Below are 19,277 nucleotides of genomic sequence, written 5' to 3'. Positions count from 1 at the left end.
AAAGGGCCAACCAAAGTTGTTAACCTTTTTTAAGGATTGAAGTTGTTGGGCTTTTTTTAGGGTTGAAGTTGAGGTTTCTTTAGGATTTTACCCCAGGAAATAAACTGCCACAGGGGCCGGATTATTAAGCCCACGAAACGGACGTTGGACATGCCTGAAGGGTTCTGCAGTAAGTGCACTGGGTGTGAGCGCTCCCTCTTCTAAAGAAGCCTACCCTTTTTTTCAGGCTACTCCAGAACTGCCTTCCAAAGTGTGCTATTCATGACTTGGGCAGCAGCTCCTGATCCGCAGCGGTATGGACAAAAGGGCCGCGAGCCAATAGACAGGTGGGGAGGAGATTTCAAACAATTGCCTCGCGTGTCAGGCTAGATCGGAGGCGGGAGGGAAAGGAGGAGCGACCGAGGAGAAGAAGTGGCTCCAGAGGAGGGGGCGAGCAGGTGCGCGTGCAGGAGCGGAAGCCTTTCCAAGCCTCCGACCCGCGCGAGAAGGAGCCTGGAGTCTGCCTGGCCGCTGAGAGGAGGAGATCTCGCCCTTGCGACGGCGTGCCGAAGGGGCTTGCCGCTTTCCCCAAGGCTCCTGGAGAGCGGGGGCCATGATGCAGAAGGCCATGGAGAAATCTCAAAGCTTCCGCATAGACGCCCTCCTGGCTGAGGAGCCCCTGCGACCCGCGCAGAGCGCTTCCCCCGAAAGCTCGACGGGGAGCCCGGGCTCCTGCGCGCGGAACGAGACGCCCTCGCCGTGCGCGCCCTCCATGGTGGCCCCGTTGCCTCCTGCCGCCTTCATCCCCAAGCCCGGCTTGTTGAACTTTCCCCCTCCGGGACTGGGCGGCCTGCCCGCCATGTACCCGCCCCCTCTCTACCCGATCTCGGCTCTGGCCGGCCACCACCCTGCTTTCGCTTACAGTGCCGCCTTCCCCCATCTGCCTCAGCCGGGTCCGGAGCACTTCAAGGCGTCTGCCGTCGCCGGGGCCGTCCCGCTGGAGCACTGGATTCGCGCGGGGATCATGGCCCCCCGCTTTCCCGACTTCCACGGTGAGTAAGACCTCAGCTCCGGAGCCTCCGGTAGCCGGGAGGACACCGTGCGCCCAGGGCGCATGGCGAAAGTCTCTCCAGGGCCACTGGTGGAGCTCAATAAGCTACGCCCGGGAAAAGAAACACATTCCGGTATATAGCGCGAACTTCCTTAACTGAGCGTTTCCTCTTGATCCATTTCTACTTCTGGAGGGGTCAGTTTCTGCTTCTTGGTTGGGCAGGTAGTAGGAGCGCGCGGAAAAGGTCATGGCATCCTGCGAAGACGTTATTTAAAAGCGAAAGAGGCTAAAAATGACACACACATCCATCAAAACAAAAACTCTAGGTAAAGATTGCAGGGTGTGAAATGGCAATCACTGTCATTGTGGCTGTGGACAGTAATCACTGTCACAAGATGTGGTTCTCGCCGCTGGCTTACCAGGTGGTTAAAAGGATACGAGTCTGTCCTCGGCTCCTAGTCAACGATGGCTGCGTGCTTCTGAATGACATTTTCTGGAAGGCGATTTCCTTCCCAGAAGCGTCTGGTGAAGTGCTGTGGGCACTTAGGGTGCTGAACGGCGGGACTTTGATCTGATCCTACAGGACTCACAAATGGATTAAGTCCATCACAGCATCCCTACCTGCCCTCACGCGCTCCTTATCAAAAGCGAGCTTCAGCCTCTACCATTTGAGGCATGAATTGCCCACAATCGTGGATTCTGTTTATAGTTTAGGCTATCTTACAAAAAAAAAAAAAAGTAAGCTGGTTTTTCATGTAGTTTAGCAAAATTATTTATCGCGCCTGTGGCGTGCACGCCTAGAGTACTTGTACCCGGATTTGTTATTTGAACCCATAGTGCTCTCCCAATAACGTCCTGATAAGAACGGAATATTTATATCAACTTTGGGGATGTATTCCCCCCCCCCACCAATTTTACCTAGTGAAAAGACTGGTATCTGTGTCCTCCCCCCAATAAAAAGTTCTTAACAGATATTTTGAAACGTTTAACATCCTCCTTCATCGCAACCTAATCTAAATGACACATGTTAGCTCTTCCTAGCTTTAAAAAATGGTTATTGAAAAAAATACACTTGGAGACACCTTTTAATGGTAAGAGCAATTCGACATTGGAGCCAATTGTCATGGAGAGGGGAAAACAGGGGCTTTTCCTTCGTGAAGTCTTCGAGCTGGGCGCTTCCGCCATCTGTTGGAGATGCTCTAACTCTAGGTTCCTGTTTTGAGCTGGCAGTTAGACTAGGTGACCCCCAAAGCCCCCATCAGCGTGACGTTCAGCCTGCTCTTATGTGTTCCTGTTGCTCAAAACCAAACCACACTGCGTTCACTGAGGCTGATTCCCAAGGAAGCCTTCGCAGATTTAATGTTTAGCTTTTTTCTACAATATCGTCCCACGACTTCTACATCCCAGTTAAGCAGAAGTGCCTAAGACATGAAAGTGATTTAAACTGTGGTTCCAGGAATCTTGCTTTGGAGAAAAGTGAATAAAAAAGGGAATTGCAGTCAAGAAAAAAAGGAATAACGGTGCACTCCTCCTGCACATCCCTACTCGAAAGTAAACCCCATTAAATTCAACGAGGCTTCTTCTCCGGGGAATGTGTATAGGATTGCAGCCTAAGGCCAGAATTCTGGTCTCTCAAAAAAGGAGCATTGAGTCAGGTTTTAGAATGGGCGGGTTAATGGCAGTCTTCAGAGGCTGTTGAAGATTAACCTGGAACCTCATGGTGAAGATAGGGTAAGCAATCTTACAAATAAAATTAAATAATAAATTGGGAGGGGAACTCAGGTGTACTTAGAGTAGTTGTTGACATTACTTTAAAATACCTTAAACCTTAAAAACAAAGCAAACCACCTCATTAGCAACAACGCCTTGAGCTGTCTCACGCGCTCACGGAGAGTCATTTGTTTCTGACACTTCTACAAATAGAAAAAATAAGAATTTGAAGGAGAAGGCTAGGCTAAAATCATTTTTCCCCTGACATCAAGTTTGATATGGGAAGGGAACGGCTTGTCCTGAGAAGAATTCAGTCGTACCTGTCGGAATGGGTAGTCGGAAGTGATACAGTCCAGAGGCAAGTTTGGGCATAACCATCCCATCTGATGCTTGAGAGGCGACGTTACTGAGCCTGCCCCCCAAGTACGTACGTGTGTGTGTGTGTGTCGTTCTGGGACAGTGTTTAATTATGTGAGCTCTCGCTCTGTCTAATGTGATAGTGCCCAGAGGAAGATTTACCACCCGCTTCTATTGTTGTGATAACTAGGTCTGACTGCTCCTGAATGAAAATAGCCAGCTGTCTTAAAGTGGTTGGTTGGAGAGGGCGGAATGTTCTTTGCCTTCCGTAGGGGCCTTCTCTGGTCCTCAGCGCATTTTGCGGCGCAGTCCTAGACGTGTCTAGGCAGTGGCAAGCCCCACTGAATTCAATAGAGCTTACTCCCCCATTGTAATATTGATGCTAAAGACTACAGTTAGGCAACTGGAAGTCGAACACCCCGCTTTTGGTATTTATTCCTGCCGATGGAATGTGCTTTGCTTAATTCGCTTCAGACACCGCTTCGAATGCAGTCTATGACTTTGGGAGTGCTTCATACCCGAGCGCCTTTTTGCCTAGGACACAGAGAGGGGAGCTGTGAAGGAGCCTGGAATCGACTAGGGCAAGACTCCAGGCTTCCCCGCGGCAGGATTCACCTGTTCAGAGGCATTAGGCAACTGCGGTTGTGATATTTTATTGCACCCAAACTCGGCTCTAAGGCATAGTGACGGGGTGGGGGCAGAGCTGAGCAAGCCACCTCTGGAGCCCTGCTGTCCTGCCGGCAAGTTTTCCCACATCAATCACTCGACCCCGGGCAGGGGAAGTTGTAAAAGGTTTTGAACTTTAATCCGCCCAAGGTCTCCGGGTACTTAGGCCGGAGCTGGCGGAGGGCTGGTGCAGTTAATTTGTTACCAGCGGCGGAGAAAAAAAGAATGTCTCTGTCTTGTTAGCTGGAAGCAGGCGACGCAGACAAGCGAAGAAAGAAAGCGGCAGCTTTTGCGTGTGTGTTGTTTTACGCTATTTCTTCATCTTCTAGGCTCTTTTTCTCGGAATGCAGCTTACAAGTGTGCGAGATGGGTGGTGATGGCTATCCCCGCCCCATCTAAATAGTTGGTGTGAAAGAGTGTGAAAGAGACATTCCGTATTCCTTATCGGAGATTTTAAAAATACCGATTGCAAAGCTATCCAGCTTCAATCTGACCACTGGCTTCTGTTTAAAAACCTAGGCGATTTTATAAGGCTTCCTAACTGGCTGAGAGGCTAAGTGTTCCATCATTCACATTTCAGAAAGTCTGCTATACAAAAGAAATCGAATCCTCGCAGTTTCAAAAAAAATAAGTTGCCCATCAGTAAAGAACGGGGGGGGGGGGTTGCCAGCGTCTGGTCGCCAAGAGCAAAATGAGAAAGCAATGGGGATTTCCATTGAAGAAAAGCAGCAGCAGCGACTAAACAAACACCTTGATAAACCTCGTTTAAACAATGAATCGGTTATCAACTGAAAAGCATTATTTATTAATTGTGCAGTGGATTAATAAAACATCTTGACAGGTCCATCAATTTATACATTGGTCGATATTAACGTTACACTGTTTCACTTTCAACAGTAGTATTTTAACTGCATTTAATAGAGCGGTGCATTTAGTTATGATTGCGAATGGTTTAAAACTCTGTGCTCGATCTCAACAGAGAAAAAAACCCATGCCCCTAAAAATTGTCTTCAGATAGTAAGATAGATATGCCCCAAATATCAGTCTTCTATTCCTTAAAATTGATCCAGTATCCTAATAAACCACTTTGATTTCCTGTTTCTCCCTCTTCCCCACCCCCAATCTCATTCCTTTACATTTTCAATTATTATTTTCTGGAGTATTTTTATGGTGTCCTTTAAAACACACACATGAATACTCCAGATTTTTGTAGCAGGAGAAAAAGGAAAGGTTGCAGTCAGTTCTCAGATTACAGGGTTTATGGCTGCAAGGGATGAGCGCATGCCACCTGAGCCCCCCAATGGAGCTGGGTTGCCGAGAGGGGTAGCCTTATGCCGAGAGGGAGCCAGTGGTGCTGGTGGTTCTGCTCTCAGTTCTAGCTCTTTGTGTTTGTAGCTCGCGATGTCCCTTGCCACGGACAGCAGACAGAAAGCAACATTAACTGTGCAGTCCTATGTGGGTTTACGTAAAATGTATGTCTCCTCGAGTTCAACGAGGATAACTTCCAGGTAGGGAGGTTGAGGGTCGTCCCGTCAGGCTGAAATCCTGTGCACGCTCCTCTGAGATTAAGCTCCACTGAAACACAGTGGGACTTACTTCTAACTCGGTATAAGAGAACCTGGCCACTAAACCTGCAGCTCAAATCTTTAATCTCTCAGAGGTCAATAGCCCTTGGTCGCCTGGACTGTGGGAGCTGATCGGGACGGGGATGTTGTGGTGGTGACTGTCCTGCCTTCATGGTCTCTGGATCCCCAGGTTAGCAGGGTGGCGCTTGCGATTGCCCTCCTTCGTTCTACCAGCTCTTATTTGCAACGATTTAAATCACAGAGATGGTCCTGAGTTTACAAAACCAGGTTCGTCACTCGGTTGGCAACACGACACGGGTGTCTACGTGGCAACCGGCAGGAGCATTGACTTGCGTCGCCTCAAACTCAGTGGTTTCAGCTTGAGGCAGTTCACACGTTCAGCTGTGACAGCGAGCGAAGTACCTGCCGTGCACATGTGAATGGGCCCTTTGGGGGGATGAAAAGGTGAACGGCTTCTTGCCCTTTTTCGGGGATTACTTTTATCTGCCTGGACATTTGGGTAGCGTCCCGGATCTCGCGCATGCAAGATAACCATAACTAACCAAAGCTAATCTGTTCCCACTCTTTTCAAGCGGGAACGTGACGGGTGGTGGTGTTGGAGGGTCCCAGAGCTGGAGACCTGGAGGAAGAGGAAGAGGTGACAGCGTAGCTCCGCAGCTGCCCCTTCCGATCAGAGGAAATTGTTCCCGGAGCAATTGTCCTTCTTTCTGCTCCAGCGCGCAAGGACAAGCCTCGTTTCACGCCTTGTTCGCCGGTCAACGACGCGAGACGAGTGTCTGCGGCTTATTGCATTAAAGGAGGAAGACCCCGGCAGAAGACTGGTTAGGTAGCCAGCCAGCCAACTACAAAGAGCCTTCAGGGGCCAACGAACCGCGGAGATCTGGCAATGGCGCAGTTAGGCAATCTTCGACTCTAGAGCCGCCTTGCCAACCTGTAGCCTCCATCTCTGGTCATCCTTGCGCATATCTCTGCGCTTGCGAGTCTCGTTCGTAAGCGCAGAGATAACTCAACAAGGGAAAGCGAAGAAAGAGCTTTGACAGGGAGATCTAGCGATGTGATTGCCATGCACGTGTGACTGGGCCATTTGACAACTCGGTCATGTAATGGACAACCACAACTTTCCCGGATGGTCGCTCGATCAACTGAAAGTCGCGGGACTAAGCGGACCGTGGCATCCGCGCGGGTTATCTTCTGCCTCAGAGAGGATGGTCAAAGCTTCAGTCTTGGCCCGATTCTTACTGCCCCCAATGATGTAGCTATGGAATTGGGAGATGCTCCTCATCACCTGGAAACAAACAGGAAGACATTCCGACTCTTTGCCCTCTGAATGCCTATGATAATATCCTACTAATTCATACTCGGAGTACACCTAGCGAAATCAACGGACGTTAGGTTAGTTACTTAGAACTACCGTTGGGTATTACCCGCACTTTGGGGGGCATATTCATTCATACACGCAAGCCACTATTTTAAAGCTGCACTTAGGGAGCAAGGTGCGCGTGTGTGAAAACGCCATCAGTGTGAGCAATAAAGGCAGTCCTACACAGGCATCGCTAAGGTTCTCGTGAACTCCATGATATTTGCCGGATACAGGCGCTTAGCAAGGCCACCCTGTGCGCGTTTGCTCAGAAGTAAGTCCCACACTTAATCTGTGGTCTGTCTGTCTCAAGAGCTGTACGACATCGGGGAAAAGATTGGAGAACAGGCATCACCCTGCCCCAATACTGTACACTGTACTTAAAATCTACCATCAATGAAGGGAGAGTCCACAACCTTCAAAGGGAGACCGTTCCACTGTCAAACAGCTCTTACTGTCAGAAAGTTCTTCCTGGTATTTAGTCAGACTCTGAACACTCCAAGGACATTTAAAGTCCCTCTGAACTCATTGTGCCTCTTTCTTTCTTTCTAGACCTTTTGTTCATCCGTGTCGGGTCATCATACCGCAGCTCCAGCAGATGTGCGCCATTTTTTAAAAAAATCGTCTCATTTTTATTTTACTTAAATTAACAACAAATACAAAAAAAGCAATATCCAGCAGCGTAACTGAGCTACGTGCCTTTCAGCCGCAGATCCACGTGTGCGCCGATTCCCCCTTTCCCCCAGTTAGGATTAGCTCTGTCTCTGCCGCTGTACTGGCTCTAACCCAAACGGTGTCTCTTCCTCAAACACGAAGGGAAAAAAGAGAAAAGAAAGAAAATGTCGGTGGTTTTGAAGAGGCTGTGCATTTGAAGAGGCTGTGCATTAGGGGCTTCCGTAGATTAAGGTTGAATGCACCCATCAATCGCTCCCTTGATTTAATATGTTCATTAACTGTGATTTTAAATAGGGAAGCTTATTCCCATCCTAAACTGCGTCATCTGCGTAGCTACGGGCATCCTTGTCAACAATCGTCCTTGGGAGGCTAGCAAATCAGTTAGCTGATGGATTCCTGCCGCCGCCGCCCCGGCCAAAACCTGCGTATTAATTATTTCATTATAAACGTCGCAGCCGGTGCGGTTTTAAAGCGGCTTTGGGTCGTTTGTGTTGCTGAATGGTGACCAGGCGACCTTGTCATTCGGATTTGTTTGCCTGGACCTACCCTCAAGGAATTATTATCCAAGGCTTTTCAGTGCAATTCCCGACCCCCTCCATATCCCCTGAAATCCGATTTGGGGGCGGACGAAAAGAGGCGAAGCAGGTTTATCTCAAGAGCGCCAAATCAACGTCTGTTGTGCAACCTGGACTTGCCAGCCTGTGGCTCCGTGCACGCGAGACCTTTAAAGCACATTCGAAGCGCATTTCTCTCTCGGGAGTGGGCCCTGGTTTGGTTGAATCAATGGGACTTACTCTCCAGTAAATGTGCATTGGATGGATCGCGTTGCTCGTCAGGAGAGGAGGCTTTCTTGGCTAAGAAAGTGACCTCGTCCAGGTCCCCCTTGGGCAGATTCTTGAAGCGTGGCTCCCTCCCTCCTCGCCCGCACAAACAGGAAAGGAGGAAGCGCAGGAGGTTTGTCCTCAAGGCGCTCCGCTGTGCTTTCGTGGTTTCCCTGCGCGAAAGGAATCAAACGCAATTTTCAGAAGTGTTTGACTGGCAAGGAGATGGGGGTGGGGACGACGACGACACGACATCCGTAAACTGTGAGCATATCATCACACTGTTGTTGTCTTTGAAGTGCCCAAAAGAGAAGATATGCAAGGAGTATGAACCGTGTGCAAATCCATAATGCAATCCCATGTTACGTTTCTAACACCTCTATTTCTCTCTCTCTCTCTCTCCGCACACACATACCAAGTTTTCGTGTTGGATTGATAGACCGGTAGTTATACGTATTTACTTACTTATTTCTGTATTGTTTTGCTCAGCCTCTTAGGGCAGCTAGCAGCAGGGGAGACTGTGGGCATGCATGTATCCATAGGTCTCTCCTGAAAATATGCACCCGAAATTTCCAGTTTCAAAGCAAACAAGACCCAGATCCGCATCTAAGGCACGCACCACCCCCAACTCAGATACGTTCCGTGGAGAGAGTAGCAGTGAAGCCCGATTGGCTCCTATGAATTTCAACTTGGTAAAGCGAAGCCCGGGCCTGACTGTCTCATTCGGTTTGGCTGCACTGTGCCGAATGTTGTGAGCTGTTCTGTCATCAAGTCCTCGCCCCTATTCTGATCTTGCAAGATAATCCAATTCAGGGAATATGAGTGTTTCATTGCCCAGTACCATTCCTCCGCAACATATCTGCTGCTGGGCTCTTCGACCCTGATATGTTAACGCCACATGCCTCCCCGGATTACCCTCTCTAGGCCACCCATTTGATAACTGGGGGATGCTCTCTCCCAGCCCTCTGAAGGTGAGCCTTTCATCAATAAAACAAACCGGGAAAATAAAAACGAAATAGCAAATTCGCAAAACCATGAAACAGCGATGGCATCGCAGGCAGCCCGAGCTCCTCTTTTCCACAGGGACAGGGCAGCCTCCAGAAGATCGCGCGTCCCAGCTGTCATATTTGGCATCCTGTTGGCACACCCAGTCAGGCCATTCAGCCATTATTATGCCAAGGTGTGTCCTGCCCTGCGCGACTACTGTAAAACTTGCAGACAGCCGACAAGCAGAGGTGCTTCGGGAAAACGTACACTTTAAACATGTTGTTGTTTGTTTGTTTGTTTAAATTTGCATACCTGCCTACATGCGTAGGTCTCAGGGAGGTTCACAACATAAATTTACAACTCTCCAGGAGAAATTTTAGCTAATATCTAAATTACTAATATCACTTGTCCCCCTTTAAAGCCTTTGTTTATGCTCGTTCTTGCTGTGTTTAAAATACTTTTGGTTTGTACACATGAAGAATAAAAGAGAAACAAAGATGCCTAGATGATCGAGATGATTATTAAAAGAGAAGATGTGTGGTGGGGTGGAGTTTAATATTTTAATAACGACGAACTCCAATAAAAATAGCATATTGCAAGCAGGTGTGTTGTTGTTGTTTTTTAATATGGAGAGGTTTCTCTTTCCTTCCACAGACAAAGGACCAATAGTAAGTCTATGTATTAACAGTTTGCGTTAAGCATAAGGTGCTGATTTGCTACATTTCCAGCACCTGAGTTAATGGGCAGTGGCAAATAAAAAAGGGAAGAAGCAGGAGAATATTTTGATCTTGGTAGTAATTCACATTTGTTTGAACAGAACACAGGAGCATATCTGACATCCTGGCTCCATGTGAAAAGATGTGAGTCTTGATGTGGCATTTTTGTTAACTCCCCCCCCCCCCGCATCTGAGGCTGAAAATCTAAATAGCACCCCAACCCCATGGTATCAAAAAATAAATTTAAAAAATAATCTGAAAGTTCATTCTGAAGTGCCTCTTACTGAGTTCAGTAATACTTATTCTCTCGTGAGTGTATTCAGGATCACAGCCCAAGTCACAGATATGAGAAAACTGATGAGTGAAACAGGACATTCTAGTGAATTTTGAATACTCATGAATATTCATTTCCACTTTATCATTATCTGAGGCACATTTGTTTTTGTTTTTTCCTTATGCTTGATAGTGCTCCTTTTGAACTGCCTTGCAAGGGTCTGCTCAAATTGCCTTAATGTTTCTGTGATGCTCTCCAACATGAAAAATGAATAAAGAGAAAGAAAGCTGGACAGTTCTCCAGTCTGCAGAACACCTAGGAAGTGTATTTAATTTCACACGAATGCTCAAAATATGAACAAGAGGAAATAAAACATGACATCCTGGTGAAACATGACTACCCACTGCTGCCACCCACTTACACACACACTCCTACTCCTCTTCCTGGAAATCATCTGCATTTATCTGCATCCATGGAAGACACCCCCTGCCCTCATTTGCATCTGTACATCTAGATTGTTGGCATATTTTATTTTTTCAGAAAACAGTTGCCCTTGTAGGTTCTCACTCTGACTTGTGATCCCACCTTCCCTTTGCAAGGTGACATTCAATTAGGCATCTTCAAATGTGAACATGTTTTTCCGCATTTTGTATCAGCTTAAATTTGTACATAATGTACAAACACTTCAGTCCAAGTTAATTAAGATGCGAGTTATACTGCAAGCAATGGGTTTCAATGGACCTACAACTCGACTCCTAGGGTGAGGTGCGTCTAAGCCCACTGAAATAAATGGTTTTTGCAAGATCATAAATAGGGCTGGCTGTTAATCATGACTAAATTTAGCCAGATTAGGGTTGTCATCCTTAAATTATCTATAATATCTATATTTTGTCGATTGGTCGATCTGAAAACTGAAATGTTGTACAGTGGTACCTCAGGTTAAGTACTTAATTCATTCCGGAGGTCTGTACTTAAGCTGAAACTGTTCTTAACCTTAAGCACCACTTTAGCTAATGGGGCCTCCTGCTGCCGCTGCGCCGCCAGAGCCCGATTTCTGTTCTTATCCTGAAGCAAAGTTCTTAACCTGAAGCACTATTTCTGGGTTAGCGGAGTGTGTAACCTGAAGCGTATGTAACCTGAAGCGTATGTAACTCGAGGTACCACTGTACTCTGTTGAAATACTTTATTTTAATATTGAAATGCCTTGGAATTTCCAGACAGCTCCTGCTAACCACCTAGGAGTTTGCTGCAGGAATTCAATCAGGAGGCAATCTTACCCATGTTCCCATAACTTAATTTCAGCATCTTCTTGGCATATACAGGAGCAGCAAGGAGCCCCATGACACAGATTCTTTGGGACAAAGATTCAAAAGTACAAAGCAATCCAAAGGCAGATGCCAAATAAAACGCCTTGCTGGATACTGCCATGCATACATACCTTCATGGTTATGATCAGGCAGGTTAGCTTATTTTACATGGAGGCATTCATTTAACTCAGCTTCTGCAAATTAAGCACCACCTTGTTGACAACTGGGGCTTGGAAATATGTTTCAGAGTATGGGGAAGGGCTATAGCTCAGCAGGAGAGAAACTGCTTTGCATGCAGAAGATTCCAGGTTCAATTCCCAGTATCTCCAAGTAGGACTGGGAATATACCCTGTTTGAAACTCTGGCAAGCCATTGCCAGTTAGTGTGGACTTAGCTTGATGGACCACTGGTCCCATGCAGTATCAGGCAGCTTCCTATGTTGCTGTGACAGGGATAGCCAATGTGGTGGCTCTCCAAATGTTTTGGACTACAAATTCCATCATCCCCAGCCAGCATCACCAATGGTCAAGGATGATGGGATTTGTAGTCCATGGGAGGGCAGCACATTGTCTTTTCCTGCACGATGGGGAGCCTTTTTAGAGGTGTGAGAGTTTCCCTCTAGGAACCCACCTCTTTCGTTTCCAATGTGTGCCATGATCAAAGCAACTTGCATGTTTGTATAGAATTCCCACAATGTTTTCCGGGCATTCTGTACCTGTCTGTCCTCGCCCACTTCCACCACTGAAAGTCTGTTCTCTATTTAGTGAAGGGCAGTAAAAGCTAATCTTGGTGGAAACCCATAAAGTTGATGATAATTAGGGGCATCAGCAGCACCCTTCCTGTTCTGCCTGTGTGGGGCAAATGCTCTCCCTCAAAGCTTCTTTTGTTCAGTTCCCCCCTCCTTCCTCTATTCAGCAGGCTGCTCTGATAAAGGTTCATTAGTGAGATAGGCGCTCTAAGGCCTCTGTGGAGTCAGGCTGCCTTTATCACCACCTTAGGACAGCTGGAGGTAATTAAATACACCTTAGGCTAATAAAGGAGGTTTAATTTCACCAACGGAATTGATTGTGATTGTTAAAATGAGCACTGATAACATATCAAGCAGGTTAATATCAGTGAGGCAATAAAATCATTACTTGAAGGGAAGGCAGTGGGCTCCATGCGTCTAGCTTATGTCTCCTCACAGCGTCTGCTGGGCCTCATATACAGCACCAAATGCCACTGCTGGTTAGGGAATACTACCACAGGTGTTATTTTCTTATTGGATATATGTATGTTTCCAGTGGAATTAATTAGAGGTGTGGTATCTAGGAATGAGTCAAAATAAGATCTATTTATTTTCTTTTCAGAGACTTCTATTCCCTGCAAAAAATCACCAGTCTTTCGGTGATTTTTGGAGGACTGTCTTTGAACAGGGATGAAAGTCTTTGCCTAGAGTGAGGGCAATGATTTCTGTTCTCACTCTGAACTGGCTTTGCTATGACATAAAGCAGCCAAATTGAATTCGTAACATGAAGGTTATCAAGGTGATCAACACTCTGACCAGAACACCACACTGGATCTCACTTCTTTGGGCAGAAAGAAGTGTCTTGTTCTGCAGAAGAAAGGTGCTCCCATAAGCACCTTTAAGCAAAGCTGCCCCACACACCCCAGTGAGGAGAGCATTGTCTCCCACTGGGCAAGGGAAGAGGTGTGATGCTCTGATGCTTGGTGTGCAGTTGCACCCTGAGGCTGGTGTGAAGAATGGAGATGAGGGACTATTTAAGACTTTCTGCCCTCACTCTTCATTTTTGGTCCCCACCCAGTCCACTGGCTATTTTGGGGCTGAGTAGGAATTTCTTTCTTGTCCATACAATGGTCCATGAGTAGGGGTTTTTTTTTTAACCTGCTCCATAAACATGCTGCTTAGTTTGTTTCTGTTGGCAATGAATTTTTTTTTAAAAGTGTATTGTGTTCCCTTCTTTCTCTAGCTAAGGATACAGCCCAGACCTCCACCTCCTTTTCCTCCTCTTTCCTCTTCCTCCTTCTTCCATAATAACAATCTGATTTATTACCCATCCAGGAATTTTAAAATATAATATTAAACCAGTTTTTAAAAAATTGCACTTACTATGCAGCTGCCCCCTGTAACATCCGTCTGGGTCAAATTTATTCTTCCTGACTCTTTCTTTCCCTTTCAGTTGCCCCACAGTCTGGCCTGATGGGCAAGTGCCGCCGACCCCGAACAGCATTTACCAGCCAGCAGCTCCTTGAACTTGAGAACCAGTTCAAGATCAACAAGTACTTATCAAGGCCCAAACGCTTTGAGGTGGCCACGTCTCTGATGCTGACTGAAACACAGGTACATCACAGAGGGGGAGAGGGTGCATGGCCTTCGCAACAGTCAAGGGAACTCTCCTCTTCCCCCAGTACTTTCCCATACAGATCTTTGCACCAATTACCACACAGAAATGAAAGCTACAAAAGGACTTCTTTGGTATATCATGCAATAGATAGACCAAACCTCTGGGCTCTATAAACAATGTCAACTGTGAGCACACTAGGTTTATTGATATATTTAGGTGTATATCACACACATTTTGTACTACGTAGTGCATAAACACTGGAAGGGCAAGGCCCGTAGCTTTACAAATTTCCAGATGAAAACTGCAGGAAATCTTGTGGTGAACGTTGATGGGCTACACAAATGTACAGAAAGCAAGTAACTCCTGTGCAGTGCAGCAAAAATAGGTAGCTTGTTATCAAAAAAAGAGGAGGTGATCAGTCATAGGTTATGGCATGGGAGTAAATCTGGTTCAGGTGAAACTAAGGTATGGTTCCACATATGGAGAACAGTAGAAGGCACAGTGACACAGACAATGGGAATATCTAGAGCAGCCTTCATCCCCTTGATGCTCTCCAGGTGTTTTTGGGCTGTAATCCCATCCTCCCTGACCACTGACCATGCTGGCTGGAGCTGATGGAAGTTGTAGTTCAAAACATCTGGAGGGCAAGCAGCTTGAGAAAAACGCTGATCTGGGGTCTTAAAGTTAGCACAGAAGAATGGAAATGCCAGAGTGTTGGAAGAAATCTCCTCCCAACAGAGTACCTGTCACTGTCTGTCTGTCCATCTCACGCAGGTGAAAATCTGGTTTCAGAACCGCAGGATGAAGTGGAAACGCAGCCGGAAGGCCAAAGAGCAGGTGTCACAAGCTGAGGCTGAGAAACAGAGGGGCGTGAGCAAGGCCTCCGAGAAACTGCTGTCCGGAGAAGGGCGAGGGCAGGAGGAGGAAGAGGAGAGTGGTGGCGATGAATGCAGCAGCCACAGTGCTGGCACACAGTTCCTGCGCCACAGTGCTGACACCTTCAGCTACAGCCCAGATTCCTCATGCTCAGAGGAGGAAGAGGAGGTTCGAAGCCCTACTCACAGGGAGATGAACTTGTTGCTATGAGTGGACCATAAGCCCAACAAGCGGGGGGGGGGGGCATCCAGCAACCAACTCTAGATCACTGAAAAAGGATTGGTGCCCTCCTTTTGCTCATAGACTAAAAAGACTCTGCCTGGGCTGGCGCCCTGGTGAAGCTGTGCCACTTAACTTATGTGTGTTTGGAATATATTTATCTTGTAATTGTTCTATTAGTGTATTTGGAGCAGGGAGGGGAAGCACGCGCCTTGGGATTCTCCTCACGATGGTATAAAGGCATTTACTTCAGCATACTAGCAAGCTGCGATTTGCTTTGCTGTGGTTTCAATGCATTTTTCTCCCCATCCATGTATTCTGACAAAACCCTTCATGACAGAACCTTTCCACCCTGCAATTTAATTGCTTCAGCCCTCGCTAATGAGGAAGAGAGAGGGCTCTAGATATTGTCTCCACAATGTTGGCTGGTGAGCAAAAGAGGGAATCTCAGCCTCCTGGATAGAATCCCTCTCATTGGAGAAATAAGAAAAAAATAACACATGTAGTTGGAGGTAATGAAAAACTGGTCCAGAACCTGACACATTCACAAATAGTTGAAATGGATGGTTTGGGGGAGGTACTTAGGAGCCATTTGCAACATGCTGAGGTTAGAGATACTGCATGGAAGATGGATTGCAATAGTAACCCAGGTAGTAGGAATTATAAGCCCCTTTTATGGCCATTAGGGGGTTATAAACTGTACATTCTGGTGCTCATATGATGATGCCAGGAAGATAAGCATGCATAAGATCAGACTGCAAGTAGGAAGCAGATTAGGTTACTTAATACGCTGACTTTCCATGTGTGTGGTCTTCCAGGGAATGAGTTATCAGTATCAACTCTACAGGTATTGCTGCTTTCACTCAGATATTGTATTGCTTATGCCAGGAGTAGCCAACATGATGCTCTCCAGATGCTCTTGGTCTACAGCTCCAAGCGGTCCTAAGCAGCAGGGCCAGTCATCAGGAATGATGGAAGTTCTGGGAATGTTCAGGGTGGCAGAAGAAAATATATTGTTTATTAATATCCTTCCTAACTTGCACTAGCAAGTTCCTTTACTTAGCAGAGTGCATTCCCCTTTACACAGCAGAAAACTAGTTGCAAATTCGTGTGAGTTTCTTAAGACAATATGCAGTTCAATCTGGATTCCCCACATTGCAATGTGTTCTACTATTTTCCTGGTAAGACCCCTTGAATCCCTCCTAAAAGAATAAAGACACCACAGTCTTATTCATAAACAACAAAAAGAAAGTTTACTCACGATCAGGCAGAGCACAGTGTGATCCCTGAAGGCAGGCTTAAGGCTTAAAGTTACAAGCATATACAAACAGGTCTACCCCACATGTGGGTTGACCCAATGACTGAAGTTAGCAGTCTGGGAAGTTTGCAGGACAAAAGGAAGATGGAAAAGAGAGGGGTGGCAGCGAGGCAGCATGCCTTGTCCTTTTACCAGGTCTGGAAAGCTCATGCTCACCCCCTAGTCACATGCGAGGAATGTCCTCCAGGCCAGGAGGAACAGGAAGTTTCGACTGGCTGGACCAAATATTCCCTTGCATGTCCACTCTAGGAACACAAGGAATGTTGTACTTGACTGCTCTCAGTGGATTACATCCCACAGAAGTTGTGGTCCAATAACATCTCAAAGGCACTATGCTGGGTACTCCTGCTCTACAAAGTAAGAGGACACATGTAATACTGTATGGACAGGGCAAAGTATGTTTGCACTCCAAGGCCCCATGCCCTCACACAAAAGGTGAGGAACTCAGTGGTTGCATGTAGAAATCTGAAATAGAGGAAGGAACAGCTGTGGGCAAACAATGTTTCATTCTTTCCCCCCTATAGCAATATTCATAATTCAGTCATATTTTCTCCACATCTAATGTTTATTAGTTCCTCACAATACTTAAAATATAAGTGCAAAAATAAAAGAGGCTGGGTGTTCTTACATATCTTGATCACTCTGAGACAGCGCCCCTCAAGAGTGAGCCAGTGGGGAGACTTGAAGCTGTTTTACCTTGGGCAAACCAAAATTAAGTGTGTGTGTGTTTGTACACACATCCATCCTGATATCACATGCAAGTCAAATATTATTTTTGCTCTGTACCTCCTTTTCTGACGAGGGACTGTGTGTGGTCTAGAAGCCTTCAGAATAACAAAAGATGGTTCAGTAAGAGATGTAATCGTTACCTGTGTCATGCTGTTGAGCCACAAACCTCAGAAACCTCAGTGTTCATTAGTCATCCAACCACAAACATTCATCAGCTGGTACTTCACCTGTTCCACAAATAAAGACTTCCTTCTTCACAAGCATCTTGCTACACACTTGGCAACATGTATCACCAGGAGTCAACTGTTCAATTACCCATCTAGCCTAGGCTTCATGCAATCTCTATTTCCAGAGTTCTGTATTCACAGAGTTTCTGAGCTCCAAGTTGGAGCATCCAAGTGAACCTGATCCCAGCTGAAAGCAGGCTTTAAAGCCGGCATCAGTCAGCTGATCAGTGGTGACTTCAGGCTCTGCTGGGATTGACTGTGCTTCAGAACATCAGGCGCTCCAATGTGTAGCTAGTCCAAGTGGGCCTTAAAGTCATCATCAAGACTTGAAGCCTCACTTGCATTGGCTGGTATCCTGCTGGAAACTCAAACCTGAGGTTGGTGGAGCAGAGGTTGGTGTCTCCGCTGCTAATGGGGCTGGGATTCTTGAAAAGATTGGTGGACAGGGCGGGCCTCCAGCCACTACAGCAAGGCACATCTTAAGGGCCAAAGTACACATGACCTGCAGGAATGCAATCAACATTTTTTGCATTCCCCCTCCCCCCAATATAGATATCAGGCAAAGGAGATCAGACCAGCATCAGAACTGCAAGAAATCGGGAGGGAGAATTAAACCATTTTCTCCTGTGCCAATGGGAGCCTTCCCTCCCAAAGGAAATAGCTGCTGAATGCCACACAATTAATATCACAGTTTGGCCCTGAGGTCTTGAGCACAGACCACTATGGCTAGAGGAATCTTGAGGTGTACATTTCATACGGAAGGAGGAGGCGATTGCTGCCTCCTTTCAGAAACACTGCAAAATTGCAGCTGATGGAGCTTGAGTGAGGAGATTTCCAAAGAGTTAAAGTGATCTCAACAAGCTGGAGACCTAGCACTGAAGCATTCAAAATAAGAACACAAGAGGAGCCCGCTGGATCAGGCCAATGGCTCATCTAGTCCAGCATCCTGTTCTCACAGTGGCCACCCAGATGCCTGTGGGAAAACAACAAGCAGGATTAGAGCACAAGAGGACTCTACCTTCCTGTGGTATAGAGTATACCACAGTGTGGAATACAAATTGCTACTTCTAAGATGAGGGGTTTTATTTCAGTTAAAAGCCACGTCTCTCCTTCAGTAATATGTAGCACAACTTGCATTGTGTCCTCACACTATTTTGTTGAACATTATTACATTTGCCAACAGCAGCAGCTAATGACATTGGTTTGGTGAGTAGTGTAATGACATCAGAACCTGGGATATACTGTACTACATCTTAGGAGAGGGGAAGAACTTCCCTAACTATTGCCTTCAGCTTCCTAGGAAGGCCTGCCTCAAAGGTAGTGCCATAAAATGAACTAGTTAGTACAGCTCCTTACAAACAGATAAGAGGCACAGAGCAACAGTGACACACAGCGGCTGAAGTGAAGAAATGCAGCCCTGATCATTTTACACCAGGCTTCCACAACCTCGGCCCTCCATATGTTTTGAGACCACAATTCCCACCATCCCTGACCACTGGTCCTGCTAGCTAGGGATCATGGGAGTTGTAGGCCAAAAACATCTGGAGGGCCGAGGTTGAGGAAGCCTGTTTTACACCAAAGGGCTATTCTGGATGATCCATTTATTGAGCTTTCATCTGGATTTGCTTTCTTCCGAAAAAGCTTGCATGGAGGGTAGACTATGTCTGGTCTTTATCAAGCATTCATACTGATCTGTTTGCAGGGATACTGGTTATACGCAGGGATGCCAAGAGAATTTGCTTGCTGCATTCCCCTGCAATTTATTGAGAAGAACTGCTGCTAATGTAAATCTATTAATGAGGAGCAGTTTTATGTTAGGTTCAAATTACTGACTTCCCTGAAGTGATCTTCTTATTTTCAGGATGCCACCGCCACCACTTTTCATGCAGATGAGATTCTTCCAATTACACCCAATGCCTTGCCCCTGTCATCCAGGCATGGATATTCAAGATAGAAATAATAAGGAACATGTTCCTTCAGCATCCTGCATTCAGGTAAGCTTTGTGTTCCCTAAACTGGCATAACTGAGATTCCACTTGTCCTCTTCTGCAAACCCTGTGTTTCTAGAACTGTGCTT

The 19,277-nt window shown here is 46.5% G+C and overlaps 1 protein-coding gene across 2 annotated transcripts; it reads left to right on the top strand.

Moving 5' to 3' along the window:
• The first annotated feature begins 269 nt into the window (after positions 1–269).
• LOC128420272 (motor neuron and pancreas homeobox protein 1-like) lies at positions 270–15,178 on the top strand. 2 transcript variants are annotated; one of them, XM_053401874.1, is made up of 3 exons: positions 270–1,031; positions 13,667–13,827; positions 14,624–15,178. In XM_053401874.1, the coding sequence occupies exons 1-3, from the start codon at positions 593–595 to the stop codon at positions 14,915–14,917; spliced, it is 894 nt and encodes a 297-aa protein (XP_053257849.1). In that variant the 5' UTR covers positions 270–592; the 3' UTR covers positions 14,918–15,178. The 2 variants fall into 2 exon arrangements, with proteins under 2 accessions (XP_053257849.1, XP_053257843.1); XM_053401868.1 differs by having other exon boundaries at positions 273–1,031; positions 14,606–15,178.
• The last annotated feature ends 4,099 nt before the right edge of the window (positions 15,179–19,277 follow it).

This window comes from Podarcis raffonei, chromosome 1 (assembly GCF_027172205.1).
Source record: "Podarcis raffonei isolate rPodRaf1 chromosome 1, rPodRaf1.pri, whole genome shotgun sequence".
Classification (NCBI taxonomy): domain Eukaryota; kingdom Metazoa; phylum Chordata; class Lepidosauria; order Squamata; family Lacertidae; genus Podarcis; species Podarcis raffonei.
The sequence above is the reverse complement of the archived record's forward strand: the minus strand, read 5'-3'. Positions and strand labels throughout refer to the sequence as shown.